Genomic DNA, 13,688 nt, shown 5'->3' on the forward strand with positions numbered 1-13,688 from the left:
TTTATAGAGGGCAGCTCAGGACCTCTCATTCCTTCATGGAAAGAAAATTTCTTTCTGTACAGTTTCCATTATTTATTAGCTGAAGGTCGGGGAAGAAATGGTATTTATAGGATGCCTAAGGCCATGCTCACTATAAAACAGAGTAAGTCAATATAGCTACAGCACAACTTAGTGGCCTGTTGTGCAATATTTTAAAAAATGTACTCTCTCATTGCAGCACTTCAGAATATCTCCTCCCCAACACCAGTGAAAATACATTATTGAGAGCTATGGAGCAGCAAGATTGTTTTAATCAAATCATTAACATGGGTGTGCTGTTTTCTGCCCACATCCTGATATTTAGTCCAAGTCCTGACAAGATCTGGGATTTGTATAATCTATTCTCCTGAAAGGTGTCAAGTGACTTTGTGGACAGTGGGCCAGTGTAAATTCACTGTAACTTTGGCAGATCTGCACTCACTGACTGATCTGAAATCCCCAATGTGATGTGGATACTATTCTTTCCATTTACAAAGAGAAAAACTATTCACAACTGAATGCCAAAGGTCTCCTTGACCTTTTCTACTTAAAGAAATGGAAATGAGACAGAAATTCCCATCTTACACCATACTGGAGCATCACCTGACCAGAGATGCAGCTTGCTCAAACAAAACTGCCTGAATGGTATTACGGCAGCACTCACTGCATGAAATAATTCACATGAGACTGTCCCAGTGAGGAGAAGCCTTCAACTTAGAGCTGCTTATATTATCCACTCAGTGTGCAGCTAGGGCACTCAGGACTTGGAACCACATACACTAGAGGTATTTGGGAGTAAGGAGCCACCCACGCCTTGCTTCCCTTGCTCTCCCTCAAATGTATTCTTATAAGAAATGCACTTCTCACATGAGAAAAAGAAATCCCAGTGCGGCCTTTGTAGAGTTCTCTGCACCTACTGGCATTCTTCTCAACCCTCAGAAACAATGCTGGGAAGTCACCCAGACAGTCACCTGTCTACCAAGTCTCTCACACCAGAAAGCAACTCTGCACCGGGATTCTTCTGTTCTCCCTCAAACTACTGGGGTTTATTCATGTTTTAAACAAACCCCCAGAACTCAGAAAGCCCAAGACAAGTTAGGCACACTCAGTAAAGAGTATGTAAACTGGGCACCCTGAAACTTATTTGCCAGCATCTAAGAAAGATTAATAAAGGAATCACTCCCAGAAAACAGAAAACTGCCTTGAGTGAGCAGGAAATCAAGGCTGCCTGAAGAGAAAGCATGAGCTTTGCAGCCAGCTCAGAAGTACAGTGTGGTGCCAAGGCCCTCATACTATCTTTTAAACCCCCAGATTCTGAGGGGGTTTAAGCACACAGCTTCATCCAAGAGGCACTGGAGACATGTATTTTAGCCTGTGTCTGGAAGGTTTCAATCTGTAACCAATGTAACAAGCACCAAAGCTCCCACTGACCTTAACTGACTTGTTCCCTCTAAAAAAGCCCTTCAGGTGAAACTAAGTCCTTCCGTTTTCAAACATTGCCTACAAGAATCTTTCTTTGCGCTTTGAAAACACAGGAGAGGTAAGAGAAGTACCAGTAAGAGAAGTCTACACTGTTTCCCTGCAGTTAAAAGTAGGAAACTTCTCCAGGTGACATCCACTTACCCTGAAATTCTCAACTCTGAAAGAAAAGCACCTTACAAGCTCTTCCACTGGGTCACATCACTTAAAGCAGTCTGCCTTGTCCTCCAAGATACTGGAGACCTCCAAAACTCTAAATGCTTTATTCCTCTTGTCTGACCAGACAGAAGCACACCTTACTCTCCCTATTTGACTTGAACACCCCTACTTTTTCACAGGTTTCTTAGAACCCCAACTCTCAGAGACTTCTGCTTACGTCAGAACCACCTTTCTCAGCACCAAAGCCAAGCCCCCAGTTTCCCTGATTGCCATGAACATAACTGAACACTACTCTGAGAGATCAAAATGCAAAAACAAATAGAAGAAACACCTACCTTGGTAAGGATCTGATGTACAGCAACCTTCAGATGATCACAACCACTCTGAGGTACTGGCATAGCTTATGAACGACTGGGGGAGGACTGTGACACCATCAGAATGAACTGGGACAGCAGCATCAGGTGGAGACAGAAAAGAGGTACTTTACCCAAACTGACTGTATTCTCAAATCAGTCCAGTGCTCTTTGCTTCTCCCTTATTACCTTAAAATGTAGACAAATTTAAAAATAAAAACAAAAGACACCAAAGTTCATCCCTATCTGATCTAGACACTAATGAGGGAGACTTTTTCCACTGGCAATAATTTTCCACTGTGCAGCAAATGCAGCCTTTCCACCGTCCACGTGTCAGAAACAAAGCCACTTCTGGCCTGATGCTTTCCATATGAAACACTAGATCCCATCTTTCTTCTCCTCTCTGTTTTCCTCCTTTCCATACTTAATTACTCACACAGCAGCTGTAGTAGGTTGCAGATGAGCGAAATGTTTTCTTCAAAGCAGCACAAATTTTCCAGGCTGACAGGAAAGGCCAAAAGAAAGACAAGAAAAAACAAAACCCCAACAAGAATTATTTAGTACTTTTCACCAGCCTGAAGCAGGCAGCAAGCTCTGCAGGCCTGGCACACTTCAAACCACTGCACAGCCACAGGAAAAGAACAAAGTCCCTGAGCCACTCAGCCCACCCTGCACCAGGGATGAGGGACACCTCATATCCAGAATGCAGCAGTAAGCCAGAGGTGCCAAGGCAGGGCGACTGCACTGACTCCAAGCTGGCACAGCACCTCACTGGCAGCAGCTGAGCAAAGGAGAGAGGAGAAACCAGCAGCTGCCAGGAGAGAAGGAACACGTGTGACTGCACTGCTTTTGTGCATCTTGTGTATCAAGAGGCTTTGCCATGCCCTGCCCTGAGGAAGGGAGGGCAGCACCCAGGTAAGAGACCAGAAGTATCCAGACACTGCTCGCAGCATCTCATAATGCTGTGGATGCAGTTCACCAAAGATGCAACAGTCACAGGATGCAGACAGACTGGATACCTTTGACTAACCAAATTGCTAATAGCTGGGAAAAATTAATCAACTTTTAGGGGTGGAAGACCTGAAATGAAAAGCTAAAATTGACAACAAAGTGGAAGATGTCACCCAAACTAAGTCTCTCACACTGAAAAGTGCCAGGCCCTCAGGAAATTCCAGTAAGTACAACTCATTGAAAAATTTCTACCAAATGTTCTCAGAAAAGAAATAAGATTTTTGCCCAATCTTTTATTGGAATATATATTCATTTTGGAGTCAACATGTTATCCACTGAAATGTCACACATCCAAGATGTAATCTGTAAGGGCAGACTTGAATCAAGCAACACAGTGACTCAAATCTGGGTCTCACACCTAAGTGCTGTGATGTGTGTTTTGGGTGTAAAAAGCAAGCAGACAGGAGCACCTCTCACCCCCTTCTACTCTGCCACCCAATGAACAATTTTCACCGTGGCCTTTGATCACTAGAACCTTTGTTTTCCATCCAGCCCTGGTGGAAAACAAAGGCAGGTGATTAAAGGCAGTCCGTACTTCACCCCCACCAGCACAAAGCAATTCAGCACAATGCTGATTCCCCTCCTGGGCTGGAGCAAGGCAAGTCAGCAGAAATTGCAAATGTTCAAAACCCAAGAACTCTCCTTATGCAGGGAAGTGGACTTTGCCCACTCGAGAGTCAGGATTAAAACCAAATGCCCAACACCATGGTAGCCTGTTAGTGGTGAAAGCATTTTTTAAATCTAATTTACTTGTCCTGACACATGCCTTTTTCCTCACTGCACAATCTAAATAAACATTTCTTTTCACTGTGATTCCCAGTCACTTCAGTGGTCCCAGAAGAAGGCTGCAGTGACAGAGCTGCAAAGGCAGAAGGTGGGCCAGATGATCCTGTCCAAAAAACACAAACCCTGTTTCCAGGGCTTTTTGGATTATCTAGATGGAGATACTTCCATTGATTGCAGTTTCTGTCAGAAACTACCTTACAAAGGTCCTTTACGGTCAAACATCAACCCTATGTCAGCATCCCTTTAAAACTGACCTTCTGAGGCTACAGGTTTAAAGGGCAGGATTTGTAAATCAAGACTCCAATTGGAATGTCTCAGAAGAGTCTCTCACAAGCCAGCGTCCTTCTCCTTGGCATCCTTTCCCATAAATCACCCTGTCTCCCAAGCTTGCCTGTGTCACTGTCTACTTCTCTATCCCTTGCAGAGTATGAGCTGTTGACCCCATGTATGATTTAAACTCCAGCTTTGCACTCAGGTCCACAATGCTGGGAAATAACAAGAGGATTAGGACACGTGACACACTGCCTGTAAGCACCATGTTCAAAACCAGTATGACACTTATTTAAGTATGGTTGGTGGGCCTTCAGCAAGCATAAATAACGTAAACATCCCTGCATAAATGACTGGGACTCTTTGGTGTGTATTGTACAATGCACTACACACCTCTCAACACTTCTCCAAAAAGTAACCCATGTAATGAATACACAGTTGCACTGAGTGGAAATGCTTCAGATTGAAAGGATCCTTCACATGCAAGAACAGTGAGTGGATGGGTACCTACTTCAAAAGGATTAACAGCATCAGAGAAGCTTAATAAATCAGAGTTGATATACTAAACCTTTAAAAGAAAAAAAAATTAAATGCCTTCTGCCCAACCATCCTACACTCAACTCCAACCCCTATTAAAGACTTGAGAAGGGTCAAATCAGTGCCATGCACAGGTTGTCACAAAGACAACCCAGACCTCTGGGAAGGGGCATTTAAGCTTACCTTTCAGAATCTTCTTTTGAGAGGCAACGCCCCACCCCACCGATGGCTTCTCTGCACACGAGCTGTCCTGGTGGCTGGTGTGGCAGGATCTGGGCCCGCAGCTCCAGAGGGGCTGGAGCCCGTGTCCCCATGGCCTCACACAACCCTCCCCTGCCCCAGCCACTGTGCCTAAGCACCAGAAACCAGACCAGGAATCCCCAGAGCAGCATATCAGAACACAAGAGCTGCCAATGCTTCTTGTAACTGAAGAACTGAGAAGCAAAGGTTTGGCGTCCTGATTAAATCCAAGATGTCTAACTGTCTTTGAGCACAAAGGCTGAAACATGAACTCACAGGCAGCTTACTTTCACAGACAGCCTAACAACCTGAGCAGCCAAGCAGTCTTCCTCACCAGCTGCTGCCACAGCACGAACGGTAAACACAGCTTGGTGACCAAAGCAATACATAAGCTTTTTCTGATGTACACACTTATAAATGCCACTTACTTTCCTTTTCTCAATGCTGCTGGAATCAAGAGTCAGAAATCCCAGGTTGTTTGGGATTTTTTTTTTAATAACAAAAGACAATGGAACAAATCTTCAGTGGCTCAAATGCAAAGAAAACATAAAGAATATCAAATTAAAAAATAAAAGGTCTGTGACTTTAATGACCATCTCTTGGGACCCAGGCACAATTTTTTAACTCGCAGTGGCAATGTTGGGAAGAGGCTCTTTTCCTGGCAGGTTTGTTTTGTTTGCTTGCTACAGAATCCATTGAACTCTGCAGTTTGAGTGAATCCACACTAATGTTGACCAAGACAGAAGCACCCATAGTACAAAAAGGACATGTGGGGAGAAGAAATTCAGTAATTCAGGTGAGTCAATGTCAGTCTAAAAGATACCACAAAAATGGCACTCCCAGCTCCTGAGCACTGGCAGGAGCTTGAAAACTGTGGGGACATTGTAAATGTAGGGAATGGACAGAAGGCACTTGAGAGTCCAGGGAAGCAGAAAGAGGAACTCGGCACTACTCTTGAAAACACCTTTATTAACTCTCCAAAAATTCAGGTTTAGCATCAAAAAAGAAAACCACCATCAATTACCAATGCCTGGGCGTAACTTTTAATGAGGTTTTGAACATGATGATCAAAAGTCTACAATTTTTCTTCCCCTCTGCAAAATGTGACCAACTTGATAGGAGATGAGGTGTACTACTAACTCATTGCTTAAAGTACTGAACAGCAGTATTGCTCAGTCAGCGAGCAAAATCCCTTTGTTTCATTAGGACAACTGCAATCAAGGTCGTTCACAGGCAGCTACAATCAAAGAGAAGCAGCTTCCTTCTTGCTTCCCTATAACGTTTCCTAACTCAGAATGGAGAAACAACACACTGGATGTTTCTCAGTGGAGAATCATTTGACAAAAGCCTTAAAAAATCCCCCAACAATATCCAGAAGATACCATTTGCCTTGACCCTGGAAAGCTTAAGTATGAAATTGCTATCTGGAACTGAAAACCTTCTGCCATTTCTACATGAAAGCACCATGCTGCAGACTAGCTATATATCATGATTTTCATGTAGCCTATTCTAATTTATGCAATGCCTATTCACTAGGACATACAAAAATGTACAGGCTTGGGGAAGGGTAGATTTAAGCATCCCAAACAAGTAAGAGAAAATATTTTCTAGCTGAGTACCCACATTATGATTGTACATTGCTTAAAGGTATTTACCCCATTTCAAAACCACTTGATACAAGTCATTCACATAATCTGCTATTTTAAGACCTGTAACATGGATTGCAGGACTCTATGCTTTCAGAATGCCAAAAAATAATCACTTTTAACAACAGATTCTGTAATTAAGAAATCATGTAACAACAGAGACAGCAGTTTCAAGTTTGTCTTTCCTCTCTTTGTCCATCTCTTTCTGTAAGGTGGCAGAAGCATGCTTTCAGCACATGGAGCAAGCAGAGGGACTGCAGGTATAAATGGAGCGGCGTTCAGAGTCTGAAATACACTGCATTACACATGTGGCTGTTCTTGGAAGTCAACCATTTCTGAAAGTTATTCCCAAGAGGCATGATGTACTATAAGCACTTAAGAAATGTGTTACACTGTGACTGGAACCAAGATGAAATAGCAATATTAAAAGAGATGGTTTAGTTTACATAGTGGCCAACTATGCCATTAAACTAGAACAATGGAGACGATGGGGAGGCAGGAATGTTCTTCAGTGTGATTTATTCCTTTCCAGTAGGAGTGGAAATTTTTCCTATAGGCCTGAAAATGACCCTGTCTGCCAAGCAAAAGTCAGCATTAAGATATAAGAATCCTACTAGATTAGTCACCCTGGGATACTCTGCTCTCACACAGCACAGGGATCTCAAAACCCTCTTCCAGGATGACTCAAAACTCAGCCTTCTCAGCTCCACAAAAACCATTAGGCCTTAGCATTGCTGTTGTCAGACACTTCAGAAAGAGGGGAAACTGAGGCTTGAAGAATTGATTAAAAACAGGCAAAGAAGGCTATATGAAAGGATCAACAGAAAAACAAAGGCTTCCTCGATCCTATGCTTTACAGGAAATGTGCATCTTTCTTGAAAGGATCATTGTTTGCTGCAGCTGAGAGCAGCTGGGTCAGCCAAGGCAAAAGGAAATGTTATCAGGCAATGGTTATCAGCAAACAATATAATGCCATTTCCACTTCTGCCGGCCAATTAGACCTGTGCTGCCTGCTGACACATGTGGGAAAGGCTATCTCCTCCAGAATAAACCGGGCTTTGGCACTTAAGCCCTGCTGTTTTTATACAGCTGCATCAGCTACAAAGGATGACTCTGTGCATCCACCTGCTCTTTGTGCTCCCATATTCTGACATTATGGGAACTGCCATGCTAGTCACTGCCCTACGCTCCCCATGAATATGAAGACAGCCCCAAAGTGTCCTGATCAGACCCGTTTCACAATAGGACAGTGAGTTCTGAGTCCACCAAGGGGCCTATGGAGAAGGACAATAGGGATGTCTAAAATGTCACCCCTAGGAAGAGGCATATCTGATTACAAAAGATGCTTCTGCACCCTGATCTTTCAATGATCCCCTAAATGACATTGTGAAGGCCCAGCAAGAAGAACAGAGGGAAGCCCCATGTCCACCCCTTCCAAATTCTCAGCCCTGCTCTCCCCCTCTCTGCAGCCTGGCACACAAAAGTGGGACCATGTGCAGCTGCACAGGCTCTGCTCCTCAGAGTTATCTCCCTCAAAAACAGCCTCCTACCCACTTCCTTCCTCTGCAGAGTAATGAGGTGCTCTTCAGCCTCCTGCTGCCTCTCCCAGCAGTCTGCTTCCAATCTCAGGGATGCCACATGAGACAGCCACCCCAGAGCACTGGCATATGTGGCCAGAGGTCCTCCTGCAGCAGCGCAGCAGCCACGCAGGTGCTGAAACCTCCCCCCGCCCTGGTCCTGAACTGCAGAGTCAGCTTGCAGGGACAGAGAGAACTAGGACGGTTCAACCAGAGTCAGGATGAAGCACCAGGCAGAAACATGAGGTATCAGCCAGCTGACTTAGAGCAAACGACTCATTTCCCAATGCACACAGCCCAGCTCTTCCTTTAATCCCTCCTCAGTGCCATGGAGGCTCAACACTGCTGGAAAAGCTAAACAAAGTTCTCTCTCCTGATGAAATTGTGCTATTGATTACTTGTTAAGATTCTGACATCCCCACTCCAAGAAAAATCCTCCTCACCTCAAAAGTGTTTTGCCACAAGAAGTACACCCAAAGCTCAGAGAGGAGCTCAGCTTTTGTTGCCTAAAAATTAAGCTCTCCCTTCCCAATATGTGTTTTAAATAAATCATCAAACACATCACAGGTTCATTTCCAGCTTCCACTTCAGGTATTTCTACTTCCACAATGCAAACTATGTCCAGGGTGGAATAAGGGTTTCTTTGTTTGCATTTTTGCCTTCTAAAACAGAAACCTACACAAAAGGAGACAATTTGTTCCTACACAAAATCTGTTTGTTTTGTACATATTGCTGGGTTGCACTCATTCAACTCCAACACTAATTGTCAAAAGCACAGATACCAAACTTGCTCACGTTCCTCTAGCAGTGGGAAGGGAAAACGGAGATCAGCTGACTGCGTGCAAGCATTTACCAACCTGCCTGTGCTGTCAGTGCCCTCTGTGAGTAATGGGTGTTTCACAATCCAAATACGAGCAACTGGCCCAGCTGTATATTCCTCAGCCAGCAGCTACCAGACTGTTTTCCAGGCTCAGGAGAAAAGGAAGACAGGACTGTGTCAACGCTTTCACCCCAAGGCATGCTCTGATTTTCAGTGGGGCAGGTGCATCTTTCATGATACAACAGTAAGCATCCTTTGTCAGAGCAGGACTGGCACTGACTAACCTCTGCACATCACGAACTAGTGGCTGCTAATCACAAAACTGGAGCTCACAATGTGATAAAGAAGCTTGCTCTTAACCCACACATCTATTTTCCCCCCTCAACCCATGCTTTTTTAAGCGACTGAAGTAATCTCCTGGGGCACTGCTCTGCTGCTGGGAGAAGCACTGCCCTGGAGCCTCTGTAGCACCACTGGAGCAGAGGCAGGACTTGTTCAAGTGTTTTTACTCAAAATTAAAGCTGCTGTTTCCCACTTCTGACACATCCCATAGGAATCAGTCACTACCCCGGAGTCTCAACTATAGCCTTTAGTTTTAAAGGATCCTTTAGAAACACACACATTCTTTGTCTCAAAGTTACTACAGTTTGCCTAAAATAAGTAAATCCCCAATACTTGATTACATCGTAAGTGATTCAGAAGAATTAAATCGGGGTCTCTGTGTCAGTGGGTCTGCCAAGCTCGTGTAACAGCACGGTGCCTGCACAGCCAGCTTCAGCTGCTCCCACCACTGACACATCAGTTTTGCTGCCTGTTGTTTGCAAGGAGAGTCCAGGCAGCAACAGGGGAACAAACCGTAAATACAGGATGGATTATGAAACATTGGGCACTGGTTGCAGGATTTCAGAGGAAATAAGGGAAAACGTAGCAAATTATTTTCAGCTTCTCTTTTTAACATACGTGGAGAATCAATGGGGTTTAACCAGGAGCATGACTTTAAATTCTGCAATGGTAACCGTGGGATTGGGCAGGTACATGCTACTGTATAAAACAAACTGCTGCTCTTCCGCACATAAAAGAAGGCAGAAGGAGACAGAGTATCACTCTCAGCACTGCCTGAAGCACGCTGGCTATGTCAACACACTATGTCGCTTTGGACTGTTAGTAATATGCAACCCATCCAACAACGATGCTATGAAATATTTTTTAATTAAATTATATTAACCTCTTCAGTTTAATTAGCACGTTAAAAATATAAAAGGAAAGCAGATGTGACCATCATGGATCTGTGCACTGAATATTAATAACAAAAAGCATCCCCTCCCCCTTGGAGGATAAAGCAAAGTTGCTTTGGTCATTTTGAAAAATAAACCCTGAATGTGTTCATCCTGTAGCTGACAATGAACCTCTGCTTTGTGTGCACACACATACAAAGCTGAAGCCAGAACGATTTTACTATGGGTAAACCTTTGAAGGTCCAACCCCGTCCAGCTGGCTGACAATGCTACAGCCCGAGTACTCCCCAGAAGCTCTGCCATCCACGTTTCTACCCACACACACTTGTAAGGAAAAATTAAATGAACATGCCAAAACTGCCAGGCTACCCTTACACTAGCCAAGACCCAGGTGAAGGCTGGCAAGATGAAATCCTGTGGCTCATTATTCTCACACTGATAGTGCCACGGGTCCGTGCGCTGCAATAGCACCACATGTCATCCCAGCCACACTCCACTATTTCTACCCACCAGCAGATGTTTTTTTTTTCTTTTAAAGAGACACCAGTTTCCAGAATTTCACCTGGTGTATCACCTCTGCCAGAAAATCACATCAAGAAGCAGGACTACCTCAAAAAATGTGGCTGCAAATAGAAATGCTGTCTTTCCTTTTCCCTCAATATCCCAGCTGATAACTATTTACAGTTAACAACTGGGTTCATGGTGTATTTTATAAAGCTCTTCTCTGTAACCTACTCTTCCCCTTGGTCTTACTTGTATTCATGCTGCCAGTCATCATTTTAACGCATTCATAATAATTGATTTCCATCTTTCCCTTTATTCTGGCTGCATACTAACCCTACAGTGCCTCAGAACACACTGGTTTACTGGAACCAGCCTAAGGCGTCATTGTTTCAAGACAGCAAGAAGTGTGCGTTTCTACTCATCTTCCAAGAAAAAAAAAAAAAGAGAAAAATAAGTCACATTCCTAGTTACTGAACTTAGCCTTAAAGCTTTTGCTAGTACTTCTACACACCTGCCCACCCTCCACCTCCGACTTAAGCTACGATTTTTATTGACATATACTAATTACCTGAAAATAAGAATGATCTATTCCATTTCCACCAGCTGCCAGTTTTCAGCACTGGCTAGAAGTGAGTAGACTTGTTCAAAAAAACAAAACAAAGCAAAATAAAAAAAAAAAAATCTAAGCTCAAAAATAAAATAAATAGTAGTCATCATAAAAAACAAAACCCTAAAGAATGCCACCGGATCTCAGGTACTGTCGGGTGTGCTCAGAAAGGATTGAAGGCAGACAGATTTGAATGGACTGCTCAGTTTGTCACAGTAAAAAATACAGAGATTTAAAGGTCTACCCACGCGGCAAAAATAAAAAAAAAAAAAAAAACCACCAAAAAAACCCAACCCTGAATTAAAGAACAAAAATAAAATAAAGTCAGAAATGCAGCCTCAATGCATCGACTGTCTGCGCTTAAGAGATTTACAGGAGTAATTTAAATGATTCACCTGCTGCCAGTTTTCCTCCAAGGATGGCAAAGCTGAGAAGTAGCCGGTGTCGTGGACAAGCTGGAGTTCCTGGAATATACTATAACTAGCCAAGACATCCATGCTGCTGCTGAGCAAGACCCTTTCTTTCTGCTTTTGTGTGTGTTTGTTTGCTCGGGTGGGGGGTTGTTTTTGGTCATAAAAAAAAAAAGGAGGAGGAAAATCAACCAATGGGACACCACATCCCACATCCCGCCCCCCCTCACGCCGCTTCCCTCCCCGCTTCCCTCTCACCCTCCCTCAGCAAGCCCGGCCCGGCCCGGCCCGGCCCCCCCGCGCGCGCAGCCGCGCGGCCAATGATAGATCCAGCGTCCCTTTGGCTTTGTTTTGTTTCAGTCACACTTTAAAAAAAGAGAGAGAGAGAAAGCGGATCAGCGCGGAGGGACGGCGAGGTTCGGGGGCCGGGCCGAGGAGGACGAGCGGCGCCGGCGCGCACCGAGCACCCCGCGGCCGCCGCACCGGGGCACGTCCCCGCCGCGCTCCGCGCAGCCCCGCGCCGCGGCCATGCGCGTTCGCGACCGCCTTCCCCGCCCCCGGCCCCCCCGCGCGCGCAGCCGCGCGGCCCCACTCAGGCAGCGCGTGGCCATGTAGGGTAAACGGCGGGGCGGGCGGGGCGGGCCCGCCGCGCGCCTGAAGACGCTGTGGCCCAATGGCGGAGTCGCGAGGGGCGCGAGGGGCGGGGCCGGAGCGCCGGCGCCGGCGGCGATTGGCCGGAAGCGCTGCTCCCGCCCCTTCCCCGAGGCTCGCGAGGCGGCGCGCGGCGAGCTATTTTTAGGGCGCTATATAAGAGGGCGGCGAGGCGCGTGGTGGTGGCAGAGCGCGGCGCGCTGAGGGGTGGTGCGGGGCGCTCGCGCTCAGGCTGAGGGCGCCGGGCGAGCCGCGGCCCGGCCTGGGGCTGCCCCGCAGGCGGTGACTGCCGGACTCCCCCCACGGCCTTTCCCGCACCGTGTGCGCCCCTCTGCCTCTCCCCAGCCTCTAGTGCTCGAGTTCCTGGGGCTTATGGTGGCAGGGGAAAAATGTGCGGCTTATGAGGGTGTTGGAAGGAGTGGGAGTGGGAACATACCCCGAGCGGGAGCCGCCGGCACCAGGAGCAGGTGCACGGTGCCTGTGTGGGCAGAGCACAGGAGCCCGGCCTCTGAGTGCTGATCAGGCAGGCCGTCCCTGTAAGTGTAAGTGTGCTTACTAAGGCATGTCATGGCATTTCATCAGGCTGAGCCCTCTCCGAGTGCTAGTTTGGGTTGGCTAATGAGCTGTTTGACCTTAAATGGTTAGTGTGGCGCAGAGCTTCCCCAAAATCACTCTGGCACCGGGCACAGTTGCATTTCTGCTTTTGGAAGGATTGCAGAACTGAGTGCTCATTTAAAGATGATGGGGGCAGGGAGGGGCTTCCAGTAATAGAAAAAAATATGTTCTCTTTGTTGCTCTCAAATTCAGAGGGCCCTATGGTCTCATGGGTTGCATTGCCCACTTGATACAACCCCTGCCAGGGTTGTATCTGGCTGCCAGGCTGCAGGATGAAGGTCCCTCTGGTGCCCTTTGACGGTGGGTTGTCAGCACTGTAAGTTGGACTGGGTACCAGGGCAAGCAGATGCTGCCAGGGATTGCTAAACTATCTCTTTGTAGAGCAGTTGCGTCACACTTCCCTTGCCATGACTAAGATATATCTTCTTGCTTTTCTCTTCCCTTTGCACCTGGATGAGCGTGCCAGGGCCAGGCCTCGGCTGGTATTCATTGGTGCAATGCCACTAGCACAGACACGTCTCTTCCCTGGTGTCCCAGTCAGACTGATGTGAAAGTATGAGGCCACAGAATTCATCAGTGCTGATTAGTTCATGGTATGTTTTGTTTCTTGGCAATAAAGACAAATTGCCTTTTCCAAAACTGGGTCCATGTCAACAATTTTGAAAACTGTATTTGAAGAAGGCTTGTCAGAATAAACCTCTCCAGAAAGGCCAGATAATGGTTGCACCAATCCCAAGTTCTTTTAGGTGCTGTGAAAAATGAGAGAGACT

The 13,688-nt window shown here is 46.1% G+C and overlaps 1 protein-coding gene across 1 annotated transcript in view; it reads right to left on the reverse strand.

Moving 5' to 3' along the window:
• KLF7 (Kruppel like factor 7) overlaps positions 1–11,822 on the reverse strand; it is a 65,414-nt gene extending 53,592 nt beyond the window's left edge. The window contains exon 1 of the mRNA XM_041473347.1: positions 11,638–11,822. Coding sequence (XP_041329281.1) covers positions 11,638–11,739 — 102 coding nt within the window. The 5' untranslated portion in view covers positions 11,740–11,822. The remainder of the gene's footprint in view (positions 1–11,637) is intronic.
• Between the last annotated feature and the right edge of the window lie 1,866 nt (positions 11,823–13,688).

This window comes from Pyrgilauda ruficollis, unplaced genomic scaffold (assembly GCF_017590135.1).
Source record: "Pyrgilauda ruficollis isolate IOZ18807 unplaced genomic scaffold, ASM1759013v1 scaffold3, whole genome shotgun sequence".
Lineage (NCBI taxonomy): Eukaryota > Metazoa > Chordata > Aves > Passeriformes > Passeridae > Pyrgilauda > Pyrgilauda ruficollis.